Here is an 18,506-nt window from a genome sequence, read left to right as displayed (position 1 = left end):
TTTTGGCAATAATTCCTCGAAGTAATCAAGCGAGTAATTCAAAACGTTTGTGGAACTTTTATGTTGTAATTCGCGTTATTAATTGGTCGAAGTAATTAGACTTACAAGCCATACCTCTATTTAGCTTTAAAGAAAGTTAGAAGTGACAATATTCGCGCGAAGTAAACAAAATAGTAATCATAAGCTGCAACTGCACTTTTATTAACTAAATTGTACCAATAATAAGTTGAACTAATAAGAAAGGGTAAACAAAACGTAAATTAAGCTAAATGTAAAGTCGTGTGCGCCACTCAAAACTCATGGTTACCAAAAGAGTAATCAACATGTTATCAAAAGTGTAAGCGAAACGCGACCACTAAAGACAAATAAGCCCATCTTTATATTGTGGATTAAATTCACTGACGCCGGGATTAAATTGGGTAGCACTGGGATTAAATTGGATGACGCTTGAATTAAATCGGACGGCACTCGAATTAAATTTATCCTAATTTGGATTAAAATGAGAGGGAAAACCTGTACTAACGTACGGCAAACATTTTCCGTAACCGTCAATCGAGATACCACATGCCTAGCTCCGTGGGAAGGCGTAACGTCCCTGGCAACCAAACTGACCCCACAAAAGATACCCGAGGAACTCCATAACTAACTGCACAAAACGCTGGCCAAAAACGCCAAACCACAAGAGAGCCCGAAGGAGATGGCGGTGTACACCGATGCAGCGTGTAGCCCCAAAATCAAACAAGCAGCGGTGGCAGCCACGAACTTGAGCCAAACACCAAAGCAGTGCCGCCTACAGCACCTGTTCGAACCGCCGACCACCTAACTAGAGATGCCCGCCGTACATCAAAGAATTGAATGGGTAGCAACGCTCGCTACACCTGAAACACTTAAGGTCACCATCTACACTGGCTCGCAAGAAACGCTGAAGGCACTATGCAGAGCGCTGGGGATACGACCGACAGTCCACGACATCAAGAAACTCTGCAGAGACCTGCAGATTATACGCAACATCAAAACCCAAGTGCCATGGGTACCAAGCCACGCTGACAACGAGGGAAACAAAGCCAAGCGCGACTTAACGACTTCTTACGGGAAGACGCGACGGCAGAGGCACCTTTGAACAACTCACGAATTGACCCGGAAAACCAGCGAAAGAGACTCAAGCAAATAAAGCGCAAAGAGCTCAAAACCCAAGATCCCAAGCAATGAAAACCCGCTCTCCAAAGGCCTGCCTCGAGGAGCGCAAGTGTTGGTCCACAAGGCCAGTACGGGCGCTGCGCTCACCGAGGATATACTGGCCAGGTGGAAAGCCTCCACCTCCCTAAAGAAAGGGCGCCAGGAACTACAGAAATCAGACCGGCCACCACTATATCCTTCGCCATGATGGTATTCACGTGCAGCCCATGCGACATAGGATGCACCCCCCACAATCCACCATTTATTATGGAGCTGTCCCGGCTCGGAACCAGTGAGAAGACAGCACAGGGGGCCCAACATCACCACTTTGGAGAAGTGGACCACGCCAGAAACGGACAATCGCCAAGCGATACCCTCCCTGTGAGAGTTCGCCGAGCAAGCCAGCATCACTAGTGGGATGTAACAAATCCCCACGTAACCTTTCACTTCTTATCCCAAATTACCCCTTCGTGCCATCTTTTTGATCAATAAAATTCAGCAGCAGACAGCTAAGCGTTTGCTCGATCAGCGCAGCTAAGCGGGCGGCGCTGTCGAAACTCATCGTCCAATAAAACAAACATTCCAGTCGGATTCGCTCTGTCGTGCGAGTACGCCCAAAAATAATTTAGTTTTTTTTTTTCTCAATTATGGTTTACTGCTTTTTTAATGCAAAACATTGGCTGCAAAAATCACTATTGTTGGTTGTCTATGAATTGCGATAGCATTCGTCATAAGACTCACGACGCAGCTCACTTTGAATACGACGACAGACATTTTGAGTAAACGTAATACTGGTTTACGACGCTATCATTGACTTATAAAATTAAAAATCGCTAACATTAGACACAGAACAGAAAAGGAAGGCGAACAGGACAAGGGCTTTTAGTTTTGTAAGTTATGAACCAACTCGCCCCGCTTTGCCACCTTAGTTCTCTCATCGACGTCAGCGCTTCGAAGTTGAGTAATTTTGCTTCGTCTCTGCGTTTCTCCACCATTATTTCATTGCAGCTTCGTGCGTGTGTCTTGTCCTGTCTTTGTGTAATCGTGTAATGTTCAAGCTATTTCACCGCCATCACTTCCTTGGTAGTCCAACTCAAATCAATAATTGCTTCGTAGCTTGGGCGTAAATGTGAGTGTGTATGCGCGGCGCTCCCTCTATGCGCGGCGGAGGTAATCTGCTTGCGCCACAGCCATAACTCATTGTTTCATACCTTAGCCGCAGATGTGAAAGCGTGCACACTGCCGTTCCGTGTACGAGAGGCGCGGGTTTATCTGCTTGCTAGGACGGTGTCGAGAACAACCTCTAGGATGATATCATGGACGACTTCTAGGAAGTCCTCTGGACGACCTCCAGGACGATCTCAAGAACGACATCTAGGACGACGTCGAGGATGACGTTTTATAGGACGACGTCAATGACGACGTCTTGGACGACCTTTAAGACGGCCTCAAGGGCAACGTGTAGTGCTACGTCGAGGACGACGTCAAGTACGTCAGGTCCTTCAAAGACGGTGCGAACGTGAATAAGTGCGTGCTGTTGCTCCGCCTACGCGCGGCGCATGCGTATGCGCGGTGCAAACACGCACTGCGCATACGCACGGGGAATTTGAAGCCGGATATTGTATCGCGGAAACCCGGTGAAGTAGCTAAAGAATGATACCGCATTAAAATTATAATATTACATCAAAATAGCGGGAAAAGGCGAGGATTTAGCCGCCAGCACTGTCTGAAATTACGCTTACGCAGGCTGCGCAATCAAAATCAACAATCCCCTCGGTTAGGGTTAGCAGGGACGCCGGTGAGAGACAAGCCTCAAACCCAGTGAAGAGGCTCAAAAAAGGTTCTTTTGTCCCAAGGGGCCGAACTTGATGTGGTAGCGTGGCGACCGAGCGCTAGGCCAGAGCCTCCTATGTGGGCTTCGCTACGCCTGTCAATAGGGAGTACGCGCCATAGGAAGGAACCGTGCAAATAGTGCTTGTGGTTTTCGTGTAGTGGCGCTCGTTATGCAGCTATGCGGTATAAATATAATTTCGTCTTCTCCGGTGTATGTTTTAATTTCGCTTGGTATCTGCATTTGATGTAATCAGAACTGGAACCGGGTAACCCCGGAGAAATGACAAACGTCTATTGAAAATTGTGGGACCAGGCGAAAGATTTTGTAAATACTTTTTTTTGTACAATAGTGTTTATTATATAATAGTTGTTTTGATAAACTTTTATGTAGATATTTTAGTGAACCCCTCCTAAATTACACATTCCGCTAAAAAACTTCACAGCAATGTAGGATTTTTGTAACTAAAATAAGATTTACAGAAATGCCGGCAGGAATGTGTGCCTGTAATGAAAAGAAGTAGGGTAACATAAGGTTGCTCGATGGTAATACACTTAACGCAAAGGTGCAAGTGAGCTGGACAAGAATGACGAAGATAATCCTTGGAGAAGGAGAAAAGGGGGACAAAGAACAAACCCAAATCTCCAAACACAGCTAGGTGACTGGTGCGCGACCGAAAAATTCTGCCTGGTCCTGGCATCGAGCCAGAAACCTCTCCATTTCCAGTGGAGCGCTCTACCACCTAAGCTAACCAGGAGTTCCGTAGAGAAAACGGGTTCTATCAGCTGCCAGCAGTCTGACACCAACAAGGGTGAACGGCCCGCATTTTAAGGTTATGATGATAATGCAAATAATGCAAAGGTTCAAGTGAGTTGGACAGGAATGACGGAATAATCCCTGGGTAAGAGAAAGAGGGGGGACAAAGGACAAACACGAATCTCCAAGCACAACTAGGGGACTGGTCCGCGACCGAAAAAATCCACCAGGACCAATCGAATTTTTTGGTCGCGCTCCAGGCACCTAGCTGTGTTTGGAGATTTGTGTTTGTCCTTTGTCCCCTTCGTTCCTCTTCCCCAGAGATTATTTTCGTTATAAGGTTGCTCGTTTTTCGCCCTATAGGCAAGCTGTTCCTTAAAAAATAATCTTAGACTGAATATGACTTATTAGTGCAAACAAAGCACTGCATGTTGCAAATACGCAGCAAATCTAAATCAAATCTGGCGAGTCTGTGTTCACTGTGCTGTTGACAGCGCCTGTTTGTCGAAACCGAACAGTTGGCATGACATGCTGGCGTCTGCATTGGTACGGAGGTTGTCTCTGTTGACCGCTTGAAACCACCTTGCTTCCTCAAGTGGGTCATATGGTAACTTATGGTGTGATACGGTATTATTATGAGAAGGCCCGCATTTTCTGGCACCGCAAAATGGTACGTAGCAACTCATTCTTGATATAGAACCTCAGTATGGCAAAAAAATTATCGCCTTTTCGTGTCAAACTGGTACACCTATAAAATCACTGCGTTTTTAGTTTTTACAGTCGGTACGCTAAACATTTTAATATGGCAAACAGACTAACGGTCACTGTTGGTAAAATTATGTGTCACGCAACAGCATAGTGTCACGTGATGTCACAATGTCACGTGACGCTAAAAGTCCCGTGACGTCCTCATGTGACGCGACACCGTGGCATATGACATCCCAATGGGCTTAGTAGTTATGAGGCCGCAGGGCCCATATACGTGTAATTCTGGAATTCGTCAAACAGATTAACCTGTAGGTTTTCTTGTTGAATTCGGTTTATAAAACACTCTAGTAATACTAGTCAGAAAGGTTACGACCCTCAAATATCTACTTCTGATTGTTCATTACTATTTTTACGTAAATGAATAAATACAGCGCTTGTGCTAATATAGTGATAACAAATATGCCAGATGCATACGATGAATGGACGTGCTATAAATATGTAACAACATAAAAAACAAGAACTAAATTGTGCTTAAGGTGGTGTAGTCAGCGCTAAAAATGAAGACAGTTTTTTTAGATGAATTAACAGCTAAAGGTTTAACATAGGCAATTTCGTCATAGCGCCCCGTTAATCTTCTGGTAATATTGCCGGTGTTTTGAACCCTGATAAATTCAGAAATGCCGAGACACTGCTCAATACGTCACGAGAAGATGAGCGTGAACCGAACGTTTGCGCGAGTGTGCTCAAATGATTTTGTAGCCAACAGCCACGAGAAGGTGCTTCCGAAGAAGTTGTGTAGACAGGTCCTTATCACGCTGTCGTGCCGTGGGCAGTGGATTGGCAGGCATAGAAGATTACATTGGAGGCTCTGTCTAGGCAGCCTCATGTCTGACGCGGCAAGTCACGTAGATGTGAGGTATAACCTCGTGCCATGCGCGGCGATCAAGAGACAAAAAGACACGAGCTCGAACCGAACAGTCCGAGACAGGCAGAGAACACACCGGCAGCAGGAAGATCTCGGCACTCCTATTTTAGTTCTTTTTAATTGTGATTATCAAAATTTGTTTGTTTTGTTAAACCTGCAAGCGTATTTTAGTCACTACAAATTGGGGACCGAGAGAACGTTCCACCTCCGAAGAGCTTCATCTTCTGCACCGACGTTTTCCCAAGCCACCTCCACTCGCCATGCCTTAAACTAAACAGCCCACCACTGGTTAATTGTCAGCAGTCCAGCTCCGCCTCGCTCTATTCTGAACAGTGGGCCCACATATATGGTTTGCTTAAGTGGAGAGTCAGTTCGCCACTTCCAGGATAACTTTGCAAGTTCAGAGGTTTCACCACGTCATAGCGGCACTTTCGCCGGAGATCGCAGCGGAATCCAGGAACTCTTGACACCGCCTACGGCCTCGCCATATGACACCCTCTAGGCGACGCTTACATACGAAAAAACCAGGTCGTCGGAGTAGCACCGTCTTCAACAGCTACTCACTTCCGAGGATTTAGGCGACTGCGAGCCATCACAACTGCTGATGCGCCTAGCTTCGACGTCGCGTTGCTTAGGGACCTTTTTCTGCAAAGGTTTCTAACTAACGTCCGCATGGTCCTGACGTCTGCGCCGAAACTTCACCTCGAAGCACTGGCCAAGCTCGCGGACTCCGTCATGAAGGTCGCTGTGTCCACCATCGCGCATGATCAAGATCAGACCAGACCACCCCCTACTACGACTTCACCTGCTGACGTGACGACTCCCGCATCAGACGTCAGCCGCGTTAGGGAGGAATTTTACTATGAGATTGGACGCTTCTCGGCAAACATCACTGCTCCCAGTGTCTGGCCTTCAGCAAACAAACGTCGCAGATCAAGTTCTCCACAACGTTGGCACCGTTCTTCCTTGCCCTCTCAAGGTACATGCTGGTATCATCGTACTTGCGGCGCGCAAGCAAAGAAGTGCGTTACACCATGCCCGACCTCAGAAGACGTCCAGACCTACCGGTCCCGAAGCAAGCCGTCTCTTTTTTTATCAGACAAGAGATTTGGTTTTTGGTTCCTGATCGATATTGGCGCCGAAGCGAGCGTTTTCACGGTGACGTCCACCTTCTTCAGGCCTGGGCGCTCCAACGTACCCCAGCAAGCGGCCAACAAGTCCGCTATTGTAACCTATGTTGATCGATTGCTCATACTACACATTGGCTTAAGACGACCTCTGAGATGGGTGTTTCTGGTTGCGGACGTGACGCATCCAATCTTAGAGAAAGATTTTCTTCATCACTTCAACCTCGTAGTGGGCATGCAGCGGCTGCGTCTTGTAAATTCAACGGCTAACTTCGAAGTCCAAGGCATAGCATAACCCCATCACTCCCGCAACGATGCACTCCAAGCACCCCAAAGTTTGAAGGTCGGCTTCAACGGTTCCCTACGCTCACATGTTCAGCGAACTTTCTGCAGCCAGTAGAACATGACGTCACTCATCACGTCCCGACGTCCGGAACTTCCGCTCATGCTCGCCTTCGATGATTCTAGCAAGATCACTTGCAGATCGCAAAGGCTGAGTTTGAACATATGCTTTAGCTCGGAATTATCACACCTTCGTCAAGTCCCCCATGGCAATCCACCCTCCCCTCTCCAGATGGTCAAGAAAAACTTCCCAGAGGACTGGCGGCCTTGCGGGGACTACCGCGTTTTGATCACCTCCACCATTCCAGACCTCTATCCTCTAACACTCATTACGGATTTGTCACCGCATTGTTGGAAGGGGCTGTTTTTTCTAAAATCGATCTAGTCACAGCGTATTACCAGATCCCCGTGGAGCCATTAAGCATTCCGAAGACAGGCATCATCACACCGTTTGGCATATTCAAGTACGTCAGGATGCCCTTCGGCCTTCTTAACGCAGCACAGACATTTCAGCGATTTGTCGACAGTGCCACCGATTGGTTGACGTTTTGTTTCGCATATTTCGACGACATCCTGGTGTCCAGTGCTGACGCCGAGCAACATTTTGAATACCTGGAGATCCTGTTCCAACGCCTGGCAGAACATGGACTCATTATGGGTTCGGCGTTTTGGAACTGGATTTTTTGGGCCACCACATCAACTCGAATGGCATCATCCCACTTGCACCAAACGTCGACGCAGTAACGAAGTTTCCCACACCAACGTCGCGCAGATAGCTTTGACTGAGAGTTCCTTGGACTCGTGAGGGGGGGATCGGTGGCCGGAGAAAGAAGAAGACGCCGTTCCGAACGGACGCGCTTTATGTTCTCCAAGGAAAATAAACCGGCCACTGGCCGGGGAAATGCTGAGGCTTCGGCCAGTTCTTCGGAAACCATAACAACTGAATACCGGACCGTCTTACCTCGTCTACCCACAGGTAATTTGAGGCTAAACTCTGTTTTTCTGCATTGAGATCTTGCCGCGAGACCCTACCGCGCACCTGACTTCCGTGATGAATTACGAGGAGTGGTTGAGGCTCAAGATATCATCGGAATTCGCCAATTCCAAATGAGCCACGTATGGATGGTAACTTGTACCAACTCTTTGGCGAAAGCCAAGCTCGTCAACAAGGCCGAGCTCTGTGTGAAGGGACACTGATGCATAGTCATCGACTCAGACACCGGGGACGTTAAGCTCAAGTTGTTGTGGCTGCCGGTCCACATGGAGAACAAGCGAATCGAAGAGGCGCTAGCACCCTACGGTACGGTTCGTTCAATAGTTCGCGAGAAGTGGAGTTGCCCAGGGATGGAGCAAATGGAGACTTTAAACAAGGAAGTAACGTTAACACTCCGTGAGGGGATGAACAGCACCCAAATTTCGCACCAACTCACGGTTTTCGGTTGCCGAAGCCTCGTGATCGTTCCTGGTCGCCCTCCGTTGTGCCTCCGATGCATCCGAATCGGGCACATACGTCGAGAGTGCAGAACTCCTCGGTGCGGCGAATGCCGCCGCTATGGGCACTCCACAGACGAATGTGTATCGACACACGCCGACGAGCTCCGACAGGTGAGAACCCCCCTTGATGACGTTCTACAATATCACCTAATGGACATCAGTGAGATGGTCGACGCTACAGGAGAAGTCCGTAGCACCAAGAACAGAACGGGAAACTACTTCCCAAGAAGCACAAACGACCAATCCCGTCTCACAAGATGTCTCCTCTGAGCCAAGCAAAGAAGAATCTACTACAACCACTACAGCAACCATGCGAAACTGGTCAGAAGACGAGTACCCTCTCTTATAGGTAACAGAGGAGCCGTCCTGCAGCCAAAAGCCACAGCCTCGCCGGGAGCGTTCCACCACATCCGGTGGAGCATTCGTCAAGAGACCCGCTCCTAAGGCAGAGTCGTCCCAGCCCTCTGGAATGGGTGCCAAGGAGGAGAGCAAGAATGACGAGGGAGGAGAGGAAAAGCGCAAGCCAGCAGCACTCCGAGAAGACCCTTACAGCCTGGCTCCAGAGCCGGACAACGCGATGAAAGACAATGATGTTCTACCTACATAACAACTAGTAGCCCATGGCACGCCCCCCACTCAGCTTCGCTACCCTCAACGTCAGAGGACTTTGTTCGCGTGCGCGACAGTCCCAAGTATATAGGCTCCTCTTAAAAGAACAGATATACTTTGTTGCCATACAGGAAACAAAGATATCGTCTGATGAGGACACCGCTCGAGCACTGGACCCTTTCTTCTTGACATACGAGGTATCTGTCAGTCATGCTGATGGCTTGTCGGAAAGGTGCTTTTTGTTTTTGAAAAAAAGCCTGGGTTATTCTTCACTGTCACATGTCGTTGGCGACAAAGGAAGGTTTATATGCTGTGATCTTCTGTTGCGGGGCATTTTTTTTTTCGTTTACTGTGCATTTACGCTTATAACGGCGAGCGAGAGAGGCGTTTTTTCTTTGAAAATCTTGCCCCATTTTTGGATACAGACAAGCAGATTGTTTTGTTCGGAGATTTTAACTGTGTGTGTAACGTTAAAGGGAAGCTACGGAGCTTCTTGGAAAAAATGAGTTAGAAGTGAATTCTAGTGTATTTTTACCCCGTGAACCCGAATATCCAAATCATTTGCTGCGTAAGTATTGTTAAACGCGAGAAAAACGCGAAAGACAGTCGCTGTCCATGACGTCATCGACGGCTCTTTTGGCTGCCCAAGGCTAGGGGGGCGGGGCTTCAGCCCTATTTTGAAATTGCTCTTGTGGCTCTCCGGCGCGTCGCATTGAAATATAATTTTGATATCTGTTATTCTAAAGGCCAAATGAACGCAATTCAAGCGTTTTTTCTCAAATGTAGAAGTGCCCCATCTTCCCTTTAACGACAGGTCAGTGCCTTCTACAAGGCGTGATAGTAGTGCGGAAATTTTGAACAGTCTCACATTTGATTACTACCTTTTTGACGTTGGGGCTTCGCGAAACGTTTCTAATCGATTTACCCATATTCATGCAACATGCAATGCGAGACTGGATCGCATTTATGTATCAAGTCTTCTTTTTGCAGAAGTGAGTGCCTACGACGTAAAGCCAGTTTAATTTTCGGATCATTGCCTTGTAATGGCGTACATCGGTAGAGAGGTACAACGTAAACCACCACCAAATTGGGCCTTATGGAAATTTAATACGAGACTATTAGAAGACAAAGTGTATAGCAAGCGAGTTCGAGAAAATTTTAATAAAGCGAGTACGAACCACCAATTCGGCATTTCTGCCCAGTGGGACTCGTTTAAACAAGAAACTAAGAACGAAGCAATTGAATGCTCGTGCATAACATCCTTCCATGCAAAGAAAGACCACATTTTCTTTTACGCAACCTACAGACCCTCCACGAGCTAGAGTGTGAGACGCCTGGCCTGCTTCAGGAAGAAATACTACGAGTGAAATGTCAGATACAAAGTCACGAACAAAAACGGTTCCACGGAGCACTAGTACGGTCTCGTTGTAGGCGATTTCTATCCTCCGAGACACCCACTCGACGATCACTAGACGATGAGACTCGCAATAGACTGTCAAAAAGAATGCAACTTCTGATTTGTAACGGGGTATTATCGTCTGATGAACTTGACATCATGAATGCTTTTGAATCACACTACCAGAGCCTCTTCGGGCAAACGCAATCGATAATTAGAGAAAAAGCAAAATATCTAGTCTCGTTGATGCCCCAGGTTAGCCAGCTTAAGAGCGATCTCCTTGGCAGACCAATCACATTGGAAAACGTACAATGCGCGATAGATGAATTACCAAATTCAAAAACACCAGAGCCCGATGGACTCCCAGCAGAGTTTTATAAAGAATACAAAAACCTCCTAAACCCGTTTCTACTTAAAGTATTTCTGGGAGCGTATGAGCAGGAAACACTACCATCTTCTTTTTATAAGAGCCATACAGTTTTAATCCCAAAAAGTAAAGAGGCAGATAAACTCCTGAATGTTGAAGGGTACCGCCCTATTACACTCTGCAATGTGGACTACAAAATCTTTGAGAAAATTCTGACAAAACGACTTCAATACGTCACATCCAGTGTTGTTGGCAATCACCAGACTTGTGGAATTAAGGGCAGAACGATACAGACAAACATACACGTAGCTCGTACAATAATAGAGAGCTGTTGTGCTCATGCAGATCAAGTGTCTATGGTTCAAGTGGATTTAGCAAAAGCTTTTGATCGCGTCTCCCATATTTTTCTATTCGACATACTCCGCCACGTAAACTTAGGACCAACACTTTTTAAAGGAATAAAGATATGCTACCGCAATTGTACCACTAGGCTTATAGTTAATGGCTCTCTGTCAGGACCAATTCGTCTAGAGTCATCCGTCAAACAGGGATGCCCCTTGTCCCCCCTTTTGTTTGCACTGTACTTAGAGCCCCTATGTCTAAGCGTACTAAACAGCCCTACTGTAGAAGGATACCGTTTCTACTCCACAGAGGTAAAAGTGTTGGCATATGCGGATGACATTGCGTTCTTCTGTAAAGACAAACGAAGCGTAGACAATGTGTTCGCTATAGCTCAAAACTTCTGTTCCACGACTGGGGCGCTCATCAACAAGGCAAAGTGTACAGGCTTCTGGTGCGGGCAATGGGCCACAACACCTTCAAAGTACGCTGGCATTTCATGGAGCTGCATTGCCCCTCAGTACTTAGGTGCTCCCCTTAACTGCGTTAGGAACAATGGACATTATTGGACAGAAAGGCTTGAAAAGATGAAAACTCAAGCAGCAATAATGAAAGTAATGAAAGTAAATCAGTGGTCTATTTTTGAACGGGCGAAAGCCTGTAATATCTTTCTAGCAGCAAAACTTTGGTACGCACTTCAAGTGATTTGCTGCACTAGAGGTCACATTCAGAAGCTTCACAGAGTGTTTGCAACTTTTGTATGGGGTTCCACTTGGGAACCCACGAGACGAGATAACCTGTTTCGTTGCGTTGAGCAAGGCGGTCTTGGGCTTTTACACGTCTTTTTAAAACACATTACATCACGCTTCTTGTTCTTCAGAACTGTGTCTCATGACTTCCTTCGAACTTACATGCAGACAGAGCTTTCAAATGCATTACCGTATTTGGTAGTAACAACAGTGCCGGCGAGCACATCTCGTCCCTTGGGATACCTCAAAGAGGTAGTAAGCTCAATAGATTTCCTTAAAGCACGTTTTTCTTTGGAATACTTATTTAAAGTGTCGCGGAAAGCTCTATATGTTGATCTCATCAATGCATTATTTCCTATACCCCTGTACCGAAGTATGTTCAGTAATGGCCCGGGACAAGACGTCCTGAAACGTGTGTGTAAGCTACATGTCTCACCGACAGCGAAGTCATTCTTTTCCAAGCTCCACACTTCAACGTTGCCGGTAAAGACTTGGCTTCGCGAAAAAGGTATATTTGTTCCTTGGTCAGTGAACTGCCGTTTGTGCAACCAGCCTGAAACAATAGAACATTGCTTTATTTTTTACACCGACGCCTATTTGTTTTGGGATATCCTACAAAGGACATTAAAGAAAGATCTGAATATCTGTGCATATACGATACGTTTTTCGCCTTTAAACCAAAATGATACTTTTCCTTATGACCTGTTCACATTGATGGGTCTGCATAGCCTTTGGAAAACAAGGATGATTGATAGAAATGCTGATCCTCCACGGTCTACAAAGTCCAATTTCATAGAAACTGTATCACATGTACGCAATGTGTACGACCACCTCAAGAAACGCCCAGAATGGTATACCCTTCTTGACAAATGTGTTCATCTTCCCGACTTTTAGAGATGTGATCCCATTCGAAATATGTTACCATAGCCTTCTTTCTTCGTATTTCCATGTGACCATTATCAGACAGTTTGAATGTAAATAAGGGATAACTCTTTTAGAATGTGTCTTGATTGTTTCTACTGTTCTTTTTCCATGTAATAAATACAAAAAAAAAAGATCGGTGGCCGAGTGGCCTAGCGCACACCAGCTCGGAGCACGTGGAGCGAAAGCTCGCGCTGCAGAACCCAAGGATCCTGGGTTCAATCCCCACCCCTACCCGTTTCGATCTGAATGAGCATCGTACCGGCGTGCGGTCGTGTATCACTACTGCGTGGTGCACGTTAAAGACCCCAGGCTAGCGGTTGTACTGCACTGGCTAAATTGCTCATCTACAGCTGGGAGACTCGTCGCACGTTGAGGCAAACCAAGTTCTAGGCTGTATAAACATACACACAACCCAATTTTTTTTTTTTTGGACTCGTGAGTTTTTATTGACTCTTTCTGCCACACTGCGCAGCAGTTCTGCAGCCTCTGACTGAAATCCTCAAAGGAAAACAGCGCGAATCTTCACCTCCATCATGGACTTTGGAGGCAGCGGCGGCCTTTAAAACTATCAAGTCATCGCTCGCAGAGGCAGCACTGTTAGAGCATCCGCGAGATGGTGCTCCTTTCTCTTCATAATGACGAACGCCTCAGCTGTCGCTGTTGGCGGAGTTCTACAACCGCAGGTTGATACTGGTAGACACTGGCAGCCCCTTGAATTTGTTTCCAAGATTCTCTCGCCAGCGGGGTACCTCAGCAGTACCTTCGGTCGAGAGCTCTTATACATCACCATCAAAAATTTTCGGCAGCAACTAGAGAGTCGGGAATTCCAAATCCTTACCGACCACAAGCCAATTACCTACACGCGCCGAGCAACATAGAGCCGTCCCTCCTTTCGAGAAAGTCGGCATCTTTCGTTTATCGCAGAATTCACCAGTGACTTCCGCTACGTCATTAGTACCGACAACTCAGCTGCAGATGCGCAGTCTCGGATCCCTTGCTGCAACGCCATCCCCAACGCTGAAGATTTCGCTGCTCTAGCAGCAGCTCATCAGTGTGACCAGGAGATCCTCAGATTATATGCCACGTCCAACAACCTTGATCTGCGCGACGTGTTACTCCCAGGCTGCGATACAGCGGTCATCTGTGACATGTCCACAAGAACACCTCGACCAGTCGTACCACCCACTTTTCGGTGGCCTATTTTCAACTCGCTCCACAGCCTTTTTCATCCTGGTGTCCGAGCAGCACAGCATCTTATCACTCAACGCTTTGTTTGGAAAGGAATGAACAAAGATGTGCGCGCGTGGGCAAGTGCCTGTCTTCATTATCAGCGTTCTAAGGTTTAACCGCATACATTTGCACATTTTGCTGTAATGCAAACACCCACCGCTCGGTTCGACAACATTCACGTAGACATCGTCCGACCTTTACTGTCAACTAATGGAACCGAATACATGCTCATGGTCATAGATAATCACTTGTTGGCCGGAGGCCTTCCCCATCGCAGAAATCTGTGCAAGACCGTTGCGAAGACTGTAGTAAGTGAATGATTTGCCTCTGCTGGGCGGGCGTCGCGTGTTTTGTCTTTTCCTTCTTTGTCTAACAAATAAACGCCCCGTGAAAGTTGGAACGCGGGTGCAATCGAAGGCGGGTGTCTTGTCTGGATCTCGGTCGACGACCACCGAGGCGAAGTTATAACAACTGGCGACGACGATGCGATGAACAGACAGCATGCCGAAGTTCCACGAGTTCCGCCCGGACGAAGAAACGTTCGACGACTACCTGGAACGCTTCCAAATTTTTGTGTAAGTGAATGCTGTGAAACCAAATTATGCGGCGGCAATGTTTTTAACTTCTTCGGGACAAATGCAAATCGCACTCTTAAAGAATCGCTGGTGCCCGCAATTCCGATTTCCAAGAGCTTGTCAGAATTGACATGTATTCAAGACCCACTTCACGCCCGCCCAGTCTACCATAGCGGAGCGGACAAAATTCCACCGGAGGTTCCAGAAGGACGGCGAAAGCCTGGCAGACTTTGTGATTGCCCTCAAGAAGCTGGCCATGACTTGTGACTTTGGTGAATTCCTTGACACTGCTCTTCGAGACCGGTTCGTCGCGGGTTGCCTCGATGCCGAGATTTAGCGACCGCTTCTCGAGATGGATTGCAGTTCCAAATTCGGGGACGACTACAAGGTAGCACTGGCAGGGGAACTGGCTACAGAGCATAGTAAAGAGCTGCAGAGACAGAGCGGTCCAGATGCCACCAACGTGCATCGGTTGTGGGACAGACAAGACTTGGAACAGCAGCGACAGCAAGGAACTGTCTGCCCTCGATGTGGTTCTTCTGCGCATGAACCTTGTAAGAGTCCATTCCTTAAAGCTAAGTGCATCAAGTAAGGAAAAAAAGGACACATCAAAAGAATATGCAGAGGAGAACAGACCAGGGGTAAGCCAAAGAGCCAACCTAATGTGGGTCCTGGAGACGTGTGCGTTGTAACGTTGTCGCGGGGGTGCCACCGGTTACGACTACATTGGAAATAGTAGGTCACGAGGTAGAGTTGGAGGTTGATACGGGCTCTGCAGTTACCTTTATACCAGAAGAGGCGTATTGAAAGATTCTAGCTCGAGGAGTGCTAAACCGGTGTGACCTCAGCTTGCGTACGTACACCGGGGAAAAAGTTAACGTTGTCGGTGTATCCGACGTCGAGGTAGCCAGCGGTCATGGGAAACATGTGCTGCCTTTAGTGGTGGTGAGAAACGGCAATGTGCGGCTTCCAACGCTGCTTGGTATAAACTGGCTGCAACAGGTAAAGCTGGACTGGAGGTCAGTTTTCGCAGTTACAGCAGAAGAGAGATCTCTTGAAACTTTGAAAGTGTTGTTTCCGTCGGTGTTTAAGAAAGAATCCGGAGCCATAACAGGATTCACGGTAAGCCTTGTTTTCAAGGATAATGCTCAGCCAGTGTACTGCAAGCATCGTACCGTTCCCTTTGCGTTTATGGACGCTGTTGATTGCGAGTTGAGGAGAATGATTGACGATGGTATTGTAGGGAACGAAGTTCTCTACCTATTTTTATCTACAAAATTATATACACGTCCAGTCCGGTCGGGAGCAGCCGGTGTTCTGAGCTCGGCCTCCCAGCTCGTTCTCCCTTGTCCACCTCTTCTTCCTTCGTCCGAACAACCGGTTGCTACAGGTACTCCCCCTCCAACAAGGAAGTCGTTGGGAAACGCCGAGTTGTGGTGGTAGAGGTGCCCAAGTGACATGGCGTTTTGGCCGGTCAGGACGCCTCTGGGGCTTGTTATCGGAAACAATTCGCGGTAGGTGTAGGGATAAGTGTTGGTGTATGTTCTTCGAAATTCCCGGTGTGCATGTCCTTGATTCAAGTGAAGTGGTTGGAGGTGTAGAAGCAACAGGAGTGTCAAGGTAGGCTGGCTTGAGGCGATCGATTGACACGGTGTCTTTTCGTCCCTTTAGATCAACAAGAAAATATTTGTCCCGACGATCAAGTACTCTGAACGGGCCGTCGTACGGATGTTGTAGAGATGGGCGACTCGCATCGTGGCGGACGAATACGTGAGTGCAGTGGGCGAGCTCAGTCGAAACGTACGTCGATTTACGCTGTTGTGGACGAGGAGGGGTCGCTCGGAGGGCTCGCATAGCCGTCGTGAGTTGCGTGGCATAGCTGGCGGGATCGCTATTGGCGCCGTGATCAGCCGAGATGATCAATTCTCCTGGAAGGCGAAGGGGTGCGCCATATACGAGTTGGGCAGCACTACATCCGATATCTTGTTTGAAAGCGGTCCGGAGTCCCAAAAGCACCAATGGGAGGTGGACGCTCCAATGAATACGATCATCGTGTGCTATTAGAGAAGCCTTGAGCGTGCGATGGAAAACGCTCTACGATGCCGTTAGCCATGGGATGGTATGACGTGGTCCGAATACGCGAGCACCCTAGTAGCCTCATGAGCTCTCGGAATAAAGCGGACTCGAACTGTCTCCCTCGGTCGGTGGTAACCGATGAAGGCACACCAAATCGAGCAATTCAGCCTTCGACGAATGTCCGTGCCGTGGTTTCGGCGGTGATGTTAGGAATGGGAAATGCTTCAGGCCAGCGGGTGAAGCGATCAATGCATGTCAGTATGTATGTGTTTCCACCAGATGTTGGGAGAGGACCCACAATGTCTAGGTGTACGACATCGAAGCGCGCTGTCGGTGTTGGGAAGGCATCGTATGGTGCTAACGTATGACGTTGAATTTTAGACCGCTGGCAGGCCAGACAAGACCGAGTCCAGTTTCGTACGTCCTTGTTGACACCCGGCCATACGAAGCGTTCAGTGATTAACCGCTGAGTTGCTCGAACTCCAGGGTGTGACATGGAGTGTAGGGACTCAAAAACTTCACGACGGAAATGCAGCGGTACTAAGGGTCGGGGTGCGCCTGTGGTGTGGTCGCAGATGAGTGGTGTACCACACATTGGTAAGACTACCTCGCGCAAATTCAGGCTGCAGTGCGGCGATGAACGAACTTGTTGAAGCTCGGTGTCATTTCGCTGAGCTGAGGCCATGGCTTCAAAATCAATTGTCACAGGTACCATGCTGCAGCAGGGAGTGACGATAACCCGCGAGAGCGCATCGGCTGCCAAGTTGTCTTTGCCTTTGACATGGCGGATGTCTGTCGTGAATTCTGATATGTATGACATTTGACGAATCTCACGGGGAGTAAATTTGTCGCTCCCTGATTTCAGTGCGTATGTTAAGGGTTTGTGGTCGGTGAAAGCGACGAAATGACGACCCTCTAGGAAATGCCGGAAGTGTTTGATGGCTTGATGAATCGCAAGGAGCTCTCTACCGAATGTACTGTAGCGTGACTCTGTTGCGCTGAGTTTTCGGGAGTAGAACGCGATGGGCTGCCAGTTCTTGTCGGAGAGCTGCTGCAGGACAGCGCCAATAGCAATATTGGAGGCGTCGACCATGACACTCACGGGAAGCTTTTGGCAGGGGTGAACGAGTAGGGTAGCGTTAGCGAGATCTCCTTTTATGCGGCTGAAAGCTTGGAAAGCCGAGTCACTCCAATTTAACGGTGTTGAGTCCTTGTGTTCGCCTTTGAGCATATCAGGGAGCGGCAGGAGTGTTGAAGCGCAGTTGGGAATAAAACGCCGATCGAAATTTATGAGACCCAGGAACTCTCTGAGTTTATGAACGGTTGTTGGTTGTGGAAAAACCTTAATGGCTGCGACTTTTTCGGGAAGTGGACGGACCCCTGTGTGATCCACTTGATGGCCTAAGAAATTCAACGTCGTGACTTCAAACTCGCATTTTTGCTTGTTGATTATGAGGCCGTGCTCTTCAAGGCGCTGAAAAAGCAGTCGAAGATGCTGAATGTGTTCTTCATCGTCATTGCTGTAGATTAACAGGTCGTCAACGTAGGCATAGACGAAGGGAAGTCCTCGGATGACGTGGTCGACGAAGTGCTGAAATGTTTGAGCTGCATTTCGTAACCCAAAAGGCATGCGAAGATATTCAAATAAACCGAAAGGTGTGATGATGGCCGTCTTGGGGACGTCCCTCGGCTCAACTGGGATCTGGTGGTACGCCTTTACTAGATCTATTTTAGAGAAAACCTTTGAGCCATACAGGGAAGTTGTGAAATCCGCGATGTGTGGCAGCGGGTACCTGTCGGGCACTGTGGCGTTGTTCAGAGCACGATAGTCCCCGCACGGTCTCCAGTCACCAGGGTTTTTCTTGGGAACCATGTGCAGTGG

At 47.9% G+C, this 18,506-nt stretch overlaps 1 protein-coding gene across 1 annotated transcript; it reads left to right on the top strand.

Annotated features, from left to right (window-relative positions):
* The first annotated feature begins 11,966 nt into the window (after positions 1 to 11,966).
* On the top strand, positions 11,967 to 12,713 carry LOC121835414. Its single transcript, XM_042289596.1, has one exon. It carries the CDS (start codon positions 11,982 to 11,984, stop codon positions 12,711 to 12,713), a length of 732 nt encoding a protein of 243 aa, XP_042145530.1. The 5' UTR covers positions 11,967 to 11,981.
* Positions 12,714 to 18,506: the final 5,793 nt, after the last annotated feature.

Source organism: Ixodes scapularis, unplaced genomic scaffold (genome assembly GCF_016920785.2).
Source record: "Ixodes scapularis isolate PalLabHiFi unplaced genomic scaffold, ASM1692078v2 PGA_scaffold0__279_contigs__length_252992795, whole genome shotgun sequence".
Taxonomy (NCBI): Eukaryota; Metazoa; Arthropoda; class Arachnida; order Ixodida; family Ixodidae; genus Ixodes; species Ixodes scapularis.
The sequence above is the reverse complement of the archived record's forward strand: the minus strand, read 5'-3'. Positions and strand labels throughout refer to the sequence as shown.

Bases quoted from the DNA above. Each gene is read 5' to 3' on its own strand.
- LOC121835414 (XM_042289596.1), top strand. From the start codon at position 11,982: ATGCAGACAGAGCTTTCAAATGCATTACCGTATTTGGTAGTAACAACA.